At 51.9% G+C, this 17,364-nt stretch overlaps 1 protein-coding gene across 1 annotated transcript; it reads left to right on the top strand.

The window, feature by feature from the left end:
* Positions 1 to 1,218: 1,218 nt before the first annotated feature.
* Positions 1,219 to 2,127, top strand: LOC141147375 (taste receptor type 2 member 41-like). The gene has a single exon (XM_073634607.1). The coding sequence runs from the start codon at positions 1,219 to 1,221 to the stop codon at positions 2,125 to 2,127; it is 909 nt and encodes a 302-aa protein (XP_073490708.1).
* Positions 2,128 to 17,364: the final 15,237 nt, after the last annotated feature.

The raw sequence follows: 17,364 nt of genomic DNA, 5'->3' as shown, positions 1-17,364 counted from the left end.
GTCCTGGCCTCAGGAAAAGAGATGGACCCTCGGAACATCAGGATTGATACATTTCCTATATACTGTATACACCGTGGTTTGTGGACTTTAGAACCACACAGACTAAATAATATTCACTGTTTTGAATTGGTTGTTAGTTTTTTTGTTATCATGAAGAAAGATTATTGGCAAAGTTTTATAACAGAAACTAAGACATTTTTCAGAAACGTTGGTCTTTTTGTCTTTATATCACAAAAAATAAAAACCCAGTGGTAATAAAATACCACTAAAATAAAGTTCTTTCTTTCCTAAAAAAAAAAAAAAAAAAAAAAAAAAAATTCTAGAAAATGTATTTGGGTAAAGTGTTGCAAGATTGTGTAATTGTCTAGCAAAGTGTGACAGCCTTCACAGAACAGCTGTATTTATACTGAGATTAAATGACACACAGGTGGACTCTATTTACTAATTAGGAGACTTCTGAAGACAATTGGTTCCACTAGACTTTATTATTTGTTATCAGAGTAAAGGGGGCTGAATACAAATGCCCCCCCCCCCCACACTTTTCACATATTTATTTGTATCATTTATCATTTTCCTTCCACTTCACAATTATGTGACACTTTGTGTTGGTCTATCACATAAAATCCCAATAAAACACGTTTTTGGCTGTAAGATGACAAAATGTGGGGAATTTCAAGCGGTATGAATACTTTTTCAAGGCACTGTAGATATTGTATACAAGTTGTTTAATTCATTTGGAGGTTATATTTCCACCATTGTTAATTGCTTTGAGAAGTCACCTTTTTTAATTGATCTGTACACAATCTTGCAGACCAACTTTTCCAAACTAGTTTGTCTGTGATATTGGGCAACCTTAAGATGACTCTTTATTATTTCGGCCTATCTGCAACTTAGACTGTTCAGAATTAAACTCAGAAATCCTATGTCTTCGTTTCAATTCACAGATGCTCTGACAGCCTGTACACTTACCATTAAACACATATCTGAAGTCAGGTTTGCTTTTAGGATGTATAATTATAATTTCCAGCTGGATCAAGACATCCATCACAGCAGCTATGGAAATGGGTTGGAGTATCATATCTCCTGACGACATGTAACTGAGAGCATGGAACCATTTGCATTGGCCGAGCTCCTTCAGCAGCCCATCTGTCCTCCTGTCCTGGGTAAACTCTGTCTAAACCTTCTACTGACAGCCGGAGAGCTGCACTCCATACAATGATGATGGTGCTAAATATTGTCCTTTTGTCCATGAATGTTCTGGAAAGCCTTCTCTCCTTCTTCCTCAACTCCTGTATTGTGTTAATTCACATAAAAAGCCTCAGACATGGGATGAAGAAGATGAGCCCTTCCGATCTTATCCAGCTGGTCATGGGAGTCACCAACATCACCATGCGAGGGACCATGCTAGTGAACACTACTGAGTTATGGCATCCAATTTATTACCAAAAGAACATCTTCCATACGATGGTCATCCTTATCCCATTCCACTTGTACTTTAATTATTGGCTCATTGCCTGGCTCAGTACCCATTATTGGACTAATATCACCAACTTAAAACACCAGATCTTTGTCTGGATAAAGAGAAGCTTCTCATCTTTCATACCTCACTTCCTTTTATTGTCAGCCATTGTGTCTCTTTCTATCACACTTCCATCCATCTGGTTTCTTGATGCTGGGGTCTCCGGTCAGAATTCCACTTCTTCTGGAATCTCCTTAACTGGCTTCTATTTTATACCCCTGGCCTGTGCCACCATCTGCTTGTCCTTTTCCCTCATTCTAGTCTCCTTAATCATCACCACATCCTCTTTATTAACCCATGTCCAGAATATGAAGAAGAACGGCTCAGAGCTCAGTGGTTCCAGGGTTCAGGCTCATGTCAGTGCCGTGAGGACAATGATATTATTGCTTCTCCTTTCCGCCATCATCAGCACGGCAGACTTACTCATATTCATGCCCCAGCCACACTTCCCTGCATTTATATATCCTATTGCCTGGTTGATATTGGCTTTCTTTCCATCACTGGAAGCCTCCATCATTATCCAGTCCAGCCCAAAGCTCAGGAAGATGTTTCTGCAGAGGTTCTGTGCTGGGACATTAGTGAGGAATGAGGACCTCCAGAAGGAATGACTGGACCTTAGGATGAAGGGGACTCCTGGCTGGTGGAAGCATGGCATGAGATGACGAGGAGTCAGCTAACCATGTCCTCTGAATGTGCAGTGCTTCCCACAGGTTCTTTATCAAATCAGTGCAAGGCAGCCAGGCACACGGAAACCCTCCATCCACTCTGGCTCAGTAAACAGTCTAGGGGTTTGTATTTTTGGAGATTTATTTGCTAGTAGAACCTTGGGAGGGGTTGTGGGGTGATGCAGGATACTCCAAAATGAAATGTATTTTTAGTAGAGGACATTTCTCACTTAGAAACGGTAGCACCAATGTAGGTAGATATAGGCAATCTATCCGGTTCACATGACAACAAGTAACCAAGGCGCTGGGTCATAAATGAGCAAAATAAGAAAAGAATCTGACTAGGAAGACTATCAATGGGTGTGCCACATCCCGGTAAGTTATAAAGGAAAGGGAGAAATACCCCTAGGGTGGGACTTTTAGGGCACTATCGTAGTAAGAAATTTTTTTTTATAAATATAGAAAATTTTATTCCAAAAGAAAATACGGTACATATCAAGAAAAATTGTTACATTTGATAATTGTGCATAAATATACAATAAATGTAGATACAGATAAAAAACGTCAATGAGAAATGAGTATGTCTCCCTGCACCAGACGCGTTTCGGAAAATCCTTTGCTTCATCAGGGTTCTTACAGAGAGCTTTACATCTGAAGAGTTACAAAATACAAAATAACTAGTAATCAATATCACTACCACCAGATTATACATGTCCACAGATGTAATTCACTTACATTTGATTAATTGACATAGACATGAGATTGTCCCAATCACTACCTGTATAGTTTGCCATGACAAAGACCAGCAATCCTACTAAAAAAAAAAAAAAAAATTGTCAATGAATCAAATGTAAGTGAATTACATCTGTGGAAATGTTTAAGGTATAATCTGGTGGTAGTGATATTGATTACTAAGTATTTTGTATTCTGTAACTCTTCAGATGTAAATCTCTCTGTAAGAACCCTGATGAAGGAAAGGATTTTCCGAAACGCGTCTGTTTCAGGGAGACATACTCATTTCTCATTCACGTTTTTTATCTGTATCCACATTTATGTATATTTATGCACAATTATCACATGTAACAATTTTTCTTGATACAATGGAACCTCGGATTGCGAGTAACGCGGTTAGCGAGTGTTTTGCAATACGAGCACTGTATTTTTGAAGATCGTAACTCGGTTTACGAGTGTTGTCTCGCAAAACAAGCACGATTCAGGCCAAAAGCGGTGTGCAGTACCGCTTCCGGCCTGAGGTGGGGGGCGCCAGAGCCGAGCAGAGCTGAACGTCGACGATCGCAGCCGATTGGCGCCGTTCGGAAAATGCACGGAAAGGCCCGAGGACAGCACGCCTGATCTCGGCAAATCTCGGGTAGGAAGTCTTTGCAAGGTTTGCCGAGGTCAGCCGAAGTGTGCTCGGGTCTTTTCGGCTGTTTCTGAGGCTCTCCGGCGCCCCCCCGTCTCTGGCCGCATGCGGTATTGCATCCCATTGAAGCCAAAGCGAAACAGATTATTTTAATTTCCATTGACTTCAATGGGAAAACTCGATTTGATATGCGAGTACTTTGGATTACGAGAATTCTCCTGGAACGGATTATGCTCGTAATCCGAGGTTCCACTGTATGTATTTTCTTTTGGAATGAAATTTTCTATATTTATAAAAACTTTTTTCTTACTACGGTAGTGCCCTAAAATAAATGACCAAAGTTCATTAAAGGTAGCACTTGCTGAACTTATACTGAGGTCTATAAACCCTCCTGAAGAGGTGAGGAAGAGATCACAGGGAGCAGCAGAACCATTGAGCTGGACAGTGGTGAGCCGGACCATGATATGAACTGCAAGCGGACCGCCTTAGTAATATGACCAAACCAAAGTGACTCCATCTTGAAGAGTATAAGTTCATATAACTTTAACTTAAGTTTTAGACTTGGGTTTTAGCTTGTTCTGTCATTTCAGCTTGTAACTGCATTTTGCAAAAACACACAAGAAAACAGCTTGCATGAGAATTTATACTCTCTATATATATATAAATTGTGGTTTGGCCCGTCTCTTCCTGTTCCTTTTTCTATGGGTCATGGAGGCATGACTTATGACTCATAACCAGATGGCCTGTTCACTTTTGTAACCTTATACTGAATGTGTTTTGGGGGTCATAGACCCGTATAACCATATATTGCTGTTTTGTCTAATCATATATAGGTTATATCAATATATTCTTTTACTAACCACTCCCCCCTCCCCTATTTTGATTGGTAAGTTGAACCAAATATAAGCTGTATACACGCCCAATAAAAGGCAGACACTTTTTTGAACTCACTCCTTGTTTCTCGTGTTCATTGAGTTGTCTCGCGGTACCGGTGGGGGGTCTTCGGTGGTCTGCTATATTAACCATTGGATGGTCTGTCACCAGGGGCAGACTGACAACTCATGGGGCCCCCGGGCAATAGGGGATCATGGGGCCCCCTTTGTCCCTACCCACCCACACACAAGCCACACCCTCACAAAGCCCCACTTATATATTGCACTGCTACATTACATGCATTGGTCACAGAATTTCTCTACTGTACGTTCAAAATAAATGTTTAAAGCGTTAAGAAAATAAAGAAAAATAAACTCACATTAACCAGGTACATTTACTGCGGGGCTGCGTCTCCTGTGAGCAGAATCACGTACAGGTACTTGATTCTGCACTTGCGGGTCTGCGTGCTGTTTGACCCGCTGCCGCTGTGATTGGACACACTGAGAGCTACATTAGGGTCCCCATAGAGTTCCCCCTTACATCAGGGTCCCCAGAGAGCCCCCTACCCCCCTTACATCAGGGTCCCCGGAGAGCCCCCCTTACATCAGGGTCCCCAGAGAGCCCCCCCATACATCAGGGTCCCCATAGAGCCCCCCCATACATCAGGGTCCCCAGAGAGCCCCCACATACATCAGGGTCCCAGAGAGTCCCCCATAGATCTGGGTCCCCATAGAGCCCCCCATACATCAGGGTCTCCAGAGAGCCCCCCCATACATCAGGGTCCCCAGAGAGCCCCGCCTTACATCAAGGTCTCCAGAGAGCCCCCCATACATCAGGGTCCACTCCCCAGAGAGCCCCCCCATACATCAGGGTCCCCAGAGAGCCCCCCATACATCAGGGTTCCAGAGAGCCCCCCCATAGATCTGGGTCCCCATAGAGCCCCCCATAAATCAGGGTCCCCAGAAAGCCCCCCATACATCAGGGTCCCAAGAGAGCCCCCCCATACATCAGGGTCCCCAGAGAGCCCCCCCCCCATACATCAGGGTCCCAGAGAGCCCCCCCATAGATCTGGGTCCCCATAGAGTCCCCCATACATCAGGGTCCCCAGAGAGCCCTCCCATACATCAGGATCCCCAGAGAGGATCCCAGAGAGCCCCCCATAGATCTGGGTCCCCATAGAGCCCCCCCATGCATCAGGGTCCCCAGAGAGCCTCCCCCTCATACATCAGGGTTCCCAGACTTAAACCTCCCCCCCAGCGGTTCCCCTGTACCTGGCTGTGCACCTCCAACCCCCCAGCACAGGGGGAGCTGGGAGGTGGCGAACGGCAGCTCTATGGGCTTGTAGTTCTCCTCCTGATTCTGTACAGTGGAGAGGGGAGGGGCCTCTGACCCAGTAGTCGGCAACAGTTTACAAGCAGAGCAACTCACTTGTACACTGAAGAGTGAAACTTGTAGCTGCCCGTCAGAGGCCCCTCCCCTCTCCACTCTATACACTCTGGAGGAGAAATACAAGCCCCAGGGAGATGCCGCAAGCACCATAGAGCTGCCGATTGTCGCCTCCCACTCCCCCCACTGCATCCCAAATTGAAAGCCAGAGGTGCAGGGGGGAGATGCTGTGTCTTGGACCCCCCCCCACAGTGTCAGAACGGCTCCGGCGCAGCACTGCGAGCAACATACCCCTAGATCCGACAAGCATCACTTAGGAGCTTCTCACGGGCCCCCTACTGGCCGCGGGCCCTCGGTTGGCGTCTGAATGCCCGAATGGTCAGTCCGCCCCTGTCTGTCACGCAGATGTAAAGTGGTGTCTTCACCGCGAGGTGGGACCCAAGCCCCAACAGTGGAGGACAGCATACACCAGCAAGATGGTACCAAGAGGCAGCAAAGAACAGCATGGGACTCGCCGGGCAGCAATACAATGACAGGAAACCAGCCGGCCCGGGAGACGGATCATCAGACCACCAGAGGACTGACCTCAAACCTCATGTGCGGTACGTCCTCAGACTCCTGCTTTACCCATTCCATAAATTTAATGACAGTTGTGTGTCTCCTGCCACCTCTTAACGGCTACTTCAAGACTTGCTCACAGCCTACTCACCGGAGACACTGCCTACTCTCCGGTCACACAGCCTACTCACCGGACACACCGCCTACTCACCGGTCACACAGCCTACTCACCGGACACACCGCCTACTCACCGGTCACACAGCCTACTCACTGGACACACCGCCTACTCAAAGATCACACAGCCTACTCACTGGTCACACAGCCTACTCACCGGACACACCGCCTACTCACCGGTCACACAGCCTACTCACCGGACACACCGCCTACTCACCGGTCACACAGCCTACTCACCGGACACACCGCCTACTCACCGGTCACACAGCCTACTCACCGGTCACACCGCCTACTCACCGGTCACACCGCCTACTCACCGGTCACACAGCCTACTCACCGGTCACACAGCCTACTCACCGGTCACACAGCCTACTCACCGGTCACACAGCCTACTCACCGGACACACCGCCTACTCACCGGTCACACAGCCTACTCACCGGTCACACAGCCTACTCACCGGACACACCGCCTACTCACCGGTCACACAGCCTACTCACCGGACACACCGCCTACTCACCGGTCACACAGCCTACTCACCGGTCACACTGCCTACTCACCGGTCACACAGCCTACTCACCGGTCACACAGCCTACTCACCGGTCACACAGCCTACTCACCGGTCACACCGCCTACTCACCGGTCACACAGCCTACTCAGAGGACACACCGCCTACTCACCCGACACACAGCCTACTCACCACACACTCCCTACTCACTGGTCACACCGCTTACTCACCGGACACACCGCCTACACACTGGACACACCGCCTACACACTGGACACACAGCCTACTCACCGGACACACCGCCTACTCACCGGTCACACCGCCTACTCACCGGTCACACAGCCTACTCACCGGACACACCGCCTACTCACCGGTCACACAGCCTACTCACCGGAGACACTGCCTACTCTCCGGTCACACAGCCTACTCACCGGACACACCTTCTACTCACCGGTCACACAGCCTACTCACTGGACACACCGCCTACTCACCGGTCACACAGCCTACTCACCGGAGACACTGCCTACTCTCCGGTCACACAGCCTACTCACCGGACACACCGCCTACTCACTGGTCACACAGCCTACTCACCGGACACACCGCCTACTCACCGGTCACACAGCCTACTCACCGGACACACCGCCTACTCACCGGTCACACAGCCTACTCACCGGACACACCGCCTACTCACCGGTCACACAGCCTACTCACCGGTCACACCGCCTACTCACCGGTCACACCGCCTACTCACCGGTCACACAGCCTACTCACCGGTCACACAGCCTACTCACCGGTCACACAGCCTACTCACCGGACACACCGCCTACTCACCGGTCACACAGCCTACTCACCGGTCACACAGCCTACTCACCGGACACACCGCCTACTCACCGGTCACACAGCCTACTCACCGGACACACCGCCTACTCACCGGTCACACAGCCTACTCACCGGTCACACTGCCTACTCACCGGTCACACAGCCTACTCACCGGTCACACAGCCTACTCACCGGTCACACAGCCTACTCACCGGTCACACCGCCTACTCACCGGTCACACAGCCTACTCAGAGGACACACCGCCTACTCACCCGACACACAGCCTACTCACCACACACTCCCTACTCACTGGTCACACCGCTTACTCACCGGACACACCGCCTACACACTGGACACACCGCCTACACACTGGACACACAGCCTACTCACCGGACACACCGCCTACTCACCGGTCACACCGCCTACTCACCGGTCACACAGCCTACTCACCGGACACACCGCCTACTCACCGGTCACACAGCCTACTCACCGGAGACACTGCCTACTCTCCGGTCACACAGCCTACTCACCGGACACACCTTCTACTCACCGGTCACACAGCCTACTCACTGGACACACCGCCTACTCACCGGTCACACAGCCTACTCACCGGAGACACTGCCTACTCTCCGGTCACACAGCCTACTCACCGGACACACCGCCTACTCACCGGTCACACAGCCTACTCACCAGACACAACGCCTACTCACCGGTCACACAGCCTACTCACTGGACACACCGCCTACTCAAAGATCACACAGCCTACTCACCGGACACACCGCCTACTCACCGGTCACACAGCCTACTCACCGGACACAACGCCTACTCACCGGTCACACAGCCTACTCACTGGACACACCGCCTACTCAAAGATCACACAGCCTACTCACCCGACACACCGCCTACTCACCGGTCACACAGCCTACTCACCGGACACAACGCCTACTCACCGGTCACACAGCCTACTCACTGGACACACCGCCTACTCAAAGATCACACAGCCTACTCACCGGACACACCGCCTACTCACTGGTCACACACCCTACTCCCCGGACACACTGCCTACTCACCGGTCACACAGCCTACACACCGGACACACATCCTACTCTCCGGTCACACAGCCTAATCACCGGACACACTGCCTACTCACCGGTCACACAGCCTACTCACCGGACACACCGCCTACTCACCGGTCACACAGCCTACTCACCGGTCACACAGCCTACTCACCGGTCACACTGCCTACTCACCGGACACACCACCTACTCACCGGTCACACAGCCTACTCACCGGTCACACATCCTACTCACCGGTCACACAGCCTACTCACCGGTCACACAGCCTACTCACCCGACACACCGCCTACTCACCGGTCACACGGCCTACTCACCGGACACACCGCCTACTCACCGGTCACACAGCCTACTCACCGTTCACACAGCCTACTCATCGGTCACACAGCCTACTCACCGGTCACACCGCCTACTCACCGTTCACACAGCCTACTCATCGGTCACACCGCTTACTCACCGGTCACACAGCCTACTCACCGGTCACACAGCCTACTCACCGGACACACCGCCTACTCACTGGTCACGCAGTCTACTCACCGGACACACTGCCTACTCACCGGTCACACAGCCTACACACCGGACACACATCCTACTCTCCGGTCACACAGCCTACTCACCGGCCACACCGCCTACACACCGGTCACACAGCCTACTCACCGGACACACCGCCTACTCACCGGTCACACAGCCTACTCACCGGTCACATAGCCTACTCACCGGTCACACTGCCTACTCACTGGACACACCGCCTACTCACCGGTCACACAGCCTACTCACCGGTCCCACATCCTACTCACCGGTCACACAGCCTACTCACCGGTCACACAGCCTACTCACCGGACACACCGCCTACTCACCAGTCACACAGCCTACTCACCGGACACACCGCCTACTCACCGGTCACACAGCCTACTCACCGGACACACAGCCTACTCACCGTTCACACAGCCTACTCATCGGTCACACCGCTTACTCACCGGTCACACAGCCTACTCACCGGTCACACAGCCTTACCACCGGACACACAGCCTACTCACCGGACACACCGCCTACTCACCGGTCACACAGCCTACTCACCGGACACACCGCCTACTCACCGGTCACACAGCCTATTTACCGGTCACACAGCCTACTCACCGGTCACACAGCCTACTCACCGGACACACTGCCTACTCACCGGACACACCGCCTACTCACCGGACACACCGCCTACTCACCGGTCACACCGCCTACTCACCGGACACACTGCCTACTCACCGGTCACACCGCCTACTCACCGGACACACCGCCTACTCACCGGACACACCGCCTACTCACCGGTCGCACAGCCTACTCACCGGACACACCGCCTACTCACCGGTCACACAGCCTACTCACCGGTCACACCGCCTACTCACCGGTCACACAGCCTACTCACCGGTCACACCGCCTACTCACCGGTCACACAGCCTACTCACCGGTCACACCGCCTACTCACCGGTCACACAGCCTACTCACCGGACACACCGCCTACTCACCGGTCACACAGCCTACTCACCGGAGACACTGCCTACTCTCCGGTCACACAGCCTACTCACCGGACACACCTCCTACTCACCGGTCACACAGTCTACTCACCGGTCATACCGCCTACTCACCGGTCACACAGCCTACTCACCGGACACACCGCCTACTCACCGGTCACACAGCCTACTCACCGGAGACACTGCCTACTCTCCGGTCACACAGCCTACTCACCGGACACACCGCCTACTCACCGGTCACACAGCCTACTCACCGGACACAACGCCTACTCACCGGTCACACAGCCTACTCACTGGACACACCGCCTACTCAAAGATCACACAGCCTACTCACCGGACACACCGCCTACTCACCGGTCACACAGCCTACTCACCGGACACAACGCCTACTCACCGGTCACACAGCCTACTCACTGGACACACCGCCTACTCAAAGATCACACAGCCTACTCACCGGACACACCGCCTACTCACTGGTCACACAGCCTACTCCCCGGACACACTGCCTACTCACTGGTCACACAGCCTACACACCGGACACACATCCTACTCTCCGGTCACACAGCCTACTCACCGGACACACTGCCTACTCACCGGTCACACAGCCTACTCACCGGTCACACTGCCTACTCACCGGACACACCACCTACTCACCGGTCACACAGCCTACTCACCGGTCACACATCCTACTCACCGGTCACACAGCCTACTCACCGGTCACACAGCCTACTCACCGGACACACCGCCTACTCACCGGTCACACAGCCTACTCACCGGACACACCGCCTACTCACGGGTCACACAGCCTACTCACCGTTCACACAGCCTACTCATCGGTCACACAGCCTACTCACCGGTCACACCACCTACTCACCGTTCACACAGCCTACTCATCGGTCACACCGCTTACTCACCGGTCACACAGCCTACTCACCGGTCACACAGCCTACTCACCGGACACACTGCCTACTCACCGGTCACACAGCCTACACACCGGACACACATCCTACTCTCCGGTCACACAGCCTACTCACCGGTAGGGATGAGCCGAACACCCCCTTGTTCGGTTCGCACCAGAACATGCGAACAGGAAAAAAGTTCATTCGAACATGCGAACACCGTTAAAGTCTATGGGACACGAACATGAATAAACAAAAGTGCTAATTTTAAAGGCTTATATGCAAGTTATTGTCATAAAAAGTGCTTGGGGACCTGGGTCCTGCCCCAGGGGACATGGATCAATGCAAAAAAAATTTTAAAAACGGCCGTTTTTTCAGGAGCAGTGATTTTAATAATGCTTAAAGTCAAACAATAAAAGTGTAATATCCCTTTAAATTTCATACCTGGGGGGTGTCTATAGTATGCCTGTAAAGGGGCGCATGTTTCCTGTGTTTAGAACAGTCTGACAGCAAAATGACATTTTGAAGGAAAAAACTCATTTAAAACTACCCGCGGCTATTGCATTGCCGACAATACACATAGAAGTTCATTGATAAAAACGGCATGGGAATTCCCCAAAGGGGAACCCCGAACCAAAATTTAAAAAAAAAAATGACGTGGGAGTCCCCCTAAATTCCATACCAGGCCCTTCAGGTCTGATATGGATATTAAGGGGAACCCCGGCCAAAATTTTTTAAAAAATGACGTGGGGTTCCCCCTAAATTCCATACCAGACCCTTGAGGTCTGGTATGAATTTTAAGGGGAACCCCGCGCTAAAAAAAAAAAAAAAAAACGGCGTGGGGTCCCCCCAAAAATCCATACCAGACCCTTATCCGAGCACGCAACCTGGCAGGCCGCAGGAAAAGAGGGGGGGACGAGAGTGCGGCCCCCCCTTCCTCCTGAACCGTACCAGGCCACATGCCCTCAACATTGGGAGGGTGCTTTGAGGTAGCCCCCCAAAACACCTTGTCCCCATGTTGATGAGGACAAGGGCCTCATCCCCACAACCCTGGCCGGTGGTTGTGGGGGTCTGCGGGCGGGGGGCTTATCGGAATCTGGAAGCCCCCTTTAACAAGGTGACCCCCAGATCCCGCCCCCCCCTGTGTGAAATGGTAAGGGGGTACATAAGTACCCCTACCATTTCACGAAAAAAGTGTCAAAAATGTTAAAAATGACAAGAGACAGTTTTTGACAATTCCTTTATTTAAATGCTTCTTCTTTCTTCTATCTTCCTTCATCTTCTGGTTCTTCTGGCTCTTCTGGTTCTTCCTCTGGCGTTCTCGTCCAGCATCTCCTCCGCGTTGTCTTCTATCTTCTTCTCGTCGGGCCGCTCCGCACCCATGGCATGGGGGGGAGGCTCCCGCTCTTCTCTTCTTCTTTTCTTCTCTTCTTCATTTTCTTCTCCGGGCCGCTCCGCAATCCATGCTGGCATGGAGGGAGGCTCCCGCTGTGTGACGGCGCTCCTCGTCTGACAGTTCTTAAATAACGGGGGGCGGGGCCACCCGGTGACCCCGCCCCACTCTGACGCACGGTGACTTGACGGGACTTCCCTGTGACGTCACGGGGAATGCCACAGGGAAGTCCCGTCATGTCCCGTGCGTCAGAGGGGGGCGGGGTCACCGAGTGGCCCCGCCCCCGTTATTTAAGAACTGTCAGACGAGGAGCGCCGTCACACAGCGGGAGCCTCCCTCCATGCCAGCATGGATTGCGGAGCGGCCCGGAGAAGAAAATGAAGAAGAGAAGAAGAGAAGAAAAGAAGAAGAGAAGAGCGGGAGCCTCCCCCCCATGCCATGGGTGCGGAGCGGCCTGAGGAGAAGAAGATAGAAGACGCCGCGGAGGAGATGCTGGACGAGAACGCCGGAGGAAGAACCAGAAGAGCCAGAAGAACCAGAAGATGAAGGAAGATAGAAGAAAGAAGAAGCATTTAAATAAAGGAATTGTCAAAAACTGTCTCTTGTCATTTTTAACATTTTTGACACTTTTTTCGTGAAATGGTAGGGGTACTTATGTACTCCCTTACCATTTCACACAGGGGGGGGGCCGGGATCTGGGGGTCACCTTGTTAAAGGGGGCTTCCAGATTCCGATAAGCCCCCCGCCCGCAGACCCCCACAACCACCGGCCAGGGTTGTGGGGATGAGGCCCTTGTCCTCATCAACATGGGGACAAGGTGTTTTGGGGGGCTACCCCAAAGCACCCTCCCAATGTTGAGGGCATGTGGCCTGGTACGGTTCAGGAGGGAGGGGGGCCGCACTCTCATCCCCCCCTCTTTTCCTGCGGCCTGCCAGGTTGCGTGCTCGGATAAGGGATAAGGGTCTGGTATGGATTTTTGGGGGGACCCCACGCCGTTTTTTTTTTTTTTTTTTGGCGCGGGGTTCCCCTTAAAATCCATACCAGACCTGAAGGGTCTGGTATGGAATTTAGGGGGAACCCCACGTCATTTTTTTTTTTTTAATTTTGGCCAGGGTTCCCCTTTGGGGAATTCCCATGCCGTTTTTATCAATGAACTTCTATGTGTATTGTCGGCAATGCAATAGCCGCGGGTAGTTTTAAATGAGTTTTTTCCTTCAAAATGTCATTTTGCTGTCAGACTGTTCTAAACACGGGAAACATGCGCCCCTTTACAGGCATACTATAGACACCCCCCAGGTACGAAATTTAAAGGGATATTACACTTTTATTGATTGACTTTAAGCATTATTAAAATCACTGCTCCTGAAAAAACGGCCGTTTTTAAAACTTTTTATTGCATTGATCCATGTCCCCTGGGGCAGGACCCAGGTCCCCAAACACTTTTTATGACAATAACTTGCATATAAGCCTTTAAAATTAGCACTTTTGATTTCTCCCATAGACTTTTAAAGGGTGTTCCGCGGCATTCGAATTTGCTGCGAACACCCCAAATTGTTCGCTGTTCGGCGAACTTGCGAACAGCCAATGTTCGAGTCGAACATGAGTTCGACTCGAACTCGAAGCTCATCCCTACTCACCGGACACACCGCCTACACACCGGTCACACAGCCTACTCACCGGACACACCGCCTACTCACCGGTCACACAGTCTACTCACCGGTCACATAGCCTACTCACCGGTCACATTGCCTAATCACTGGACACACCGCCTACTCACCGGTCACACAGCCTACTCACCGGTCACACATCCTACTCACCGGTCACACAGCCTACTCACCGGTCACACAGCCTACTCACCGGACACACCGCCTACTCACCGGTCACACAGCCTACTCACCGGACACACCGCCTACTCACCGGTCACACAGCCTACTCACCGGACACACAGCCTACTCACCGGTCACACAGCCTACTCACCGGACACACCGCCTACTCACCGGTCACACAGCCTACTCACCGGTCACACAGCCTACTCACTGGACACACCGCCTACTCAAAGATCACACAGCCTACTCACTGGTCACACAGCCTACTCACCGGACACACCGCCTACTCACCGGTCACACAGCCTGCTCACCGGACACACCGCCTACTCACCGGTCACACAGCCTACTCACCGGTCACACCGCCTACTCACCGGTCACACAGCCTACTCACCGGTCACACCGCCTACTCACCGGTCACACAGCCTACTCACCGGAGACACTGCCTACTCTCCGGTCACACAGCCTACTCACCGGACACACCTCCTACTCACTGGTCACACAGTCTACTCACCGGTCACACCGTCTACTCACCGGTCACACAGCCTACTCACCGGACACACCGCCTACTCTCCGGTCACACAGCCTACTCACCGGAGACACTGCCTACTCTCCGGTCACACAGCCTACTCACCGGACACACCGCCTACTCACCGGTCACACAGCCTACTCACCGGACACAACGCCTACTCACCGGTCACACAGCCTACTCACTGGACACACCGCCTACTCAAAGATCACACAGCCTACTCACCGGACACACCGCCTACTCACCGGTCACACAGCCTACTCACCGGACACACCGCCTACTCACCAGTCACACAGCCTACTCACCGGAGACACTGCCTACTCTCCGGTCACACAGCCTACTCACCGGACACACCGCCTACTCACCGGTCACACAGCCTACTCACCGGACACAACGCCTACTCACCGGTCACACAGCCTACTCACTGGACACACCGCCTACTCAAAGATCACACAGCCTACTCACCAGACACACCGCCTACTCACCGGTCACACAGCCTACTCACCGGACACAACGCCTACTCACCGGTCACACAGCCTACTCACTGGACACACCGCCTACTCAAAGATCACACAGCCTACTCACCGGACACACCGCCTACTCACTGGTCACACAGCCTACTCCCCGGACACACTGCCTACTCACTGGTCACACAGCCTACACACCGGACACACATCCTACTCTCCGGTCACACAGCCTACTCACCGGACACACTGCCTACTCACCGGTCACACAGCCTACTCACCGGTCACACTGCCTACTCACCGGACACACCACCTACTCACCGGTCACACAGCCTACTCACCGGTCACACATCCTACTCACCGGTCACACAGCCTACTCACCGGTCACACAGCCTACTCACCGGACACACCGCCTACTCACTGGTCACGCAGTCTACTCACCGGACACACTGCCTACTCACCGGTCACACAGCCTACACACCGGACACACATCCTACTCTCCGGTCACACAGCCTACTCACCGGTAGGGATGAGCCGAACACCCCCTTGTTCGGTTCGCACCAGAACATGCGAACAGGAAAAAAGTTCGTTCGAACATGCGAACACCGTTAAAGTCTATGGGACACGAACATGAATAAACAAAAGTGCTAATTTTAAAGGCTTATATGCAAGTTATTGTCATAAAAAGTGTTTGGGGACCTGGGTCCTGCCCCAGGGGACATGGATCAATGCAAAAAAAAATTTTAAAAACGGCCGTTTTTTCAGGAGCAGTGATTTTAATAATGCTTAAAGTCAATCAATAAAAGTGTAATATCCCTTTAAATTTCATACCTGGGGGATTTCTATAGTATGCCTGTAAAGGGGCGCATGTTTCCCGTGTTTAGAACAGTCTGACAGCAAAATGACATTTTGAAGGAAAAAACTCATTTAAAACTACCCGCGGCTATTGCATTGCCGACAATACACATAGAAGTTCATTGATAAAAACGGCATGGGAATTCCCCAAAGGGGAACCCCGAACCAAAATTAAAAAAAAAAAAATGACGTGGGAGTCCCCCTAAATTCCATACCAGGCCCTTCAGGTCTGATATGGATATTAAGGGGAACCCCGGCCAAAATTTTTTAAAAAATGACGTGGGGTTCCCCCTAAATTCCATACCAGACCCTTGAGGTCTGGTATGAATTTTAAGGGGAACCCCGCGCCAAAAAAAAAAAAAAAAACGGCGTGGGGTCCCCCCAAAAATCCATACCAGACCCTTATCCGAGCACGCAACCTGGCAGGCCGCAGGAAAAGAGGGGGGGACGAGAGTGCGGCCCCCCCTCCCTCCTGAACCGTACCAGGCCACATGCCCTCAACATTGGGAGGGTGCTTTGGGGTAGCCCCCCAAAACACCTTGTCCCCATGTTGATGAGGACAAGGGCCTCATCCCCACAACCCTGGCCGGTGGTTGTGGGGGTCTGCGGGCGGGGGGCTTATCGGAATCTGGAAGCCCCCTTTAACAAGGTGACCCCCAGATCCCGCCCCCCCCCTGTGTGAAATGGTAAGGGGGTACATAAGTACCCCTACCATTTCACGAAAAAAGTGTCAAAAATGTTAAAAATGACAAGAGACAGTTTTTGACAAGTCCTTTATTTAAATGCTTCTTCTTTCTTCTATCTTCCTTCATCTTCTGGTTCTTCTGGCTCTTCTGGTTCTTCCTCTGGCGTTCTCGTCCAGCATCTCCTCCGCTTCGTCTTCTATCTTCTTCTCGTCGGGCCGCTCCGCACCCATGGCATGGGGGGGGGCTCCCGCTCTTCTC

Source organism: Aquarana catesbeiana, linkage group LG06 (assembly GCF_042186555.1).
Source record: "Aquarana catesbeiana isolate 2022-GZ linkage group LG06, ASM4218655v1, whole genome shotgun sequence".
Taxonomy (NCBI): Eukaryota; Metazoa; Chordata; class Amphibia; order Anura; family Ranidae; genus Aquarana; species Aquarana catesbeiana.
The sequence above is the reverse complement of the archived record's forward strand: the minus strand, read 5'-3'. Positions and strand labels throughout refer to the sequence as shown.

Excerpts from the sequence above, each read along its gene's own strand:
- LOC141147375 (XM_073634607.1), top strand. The coding sequence starts at position 1,219 with ATGATGGTGCTAAATATTGTCCTTTTGTCCATGAATGTTCTGGAAAGC.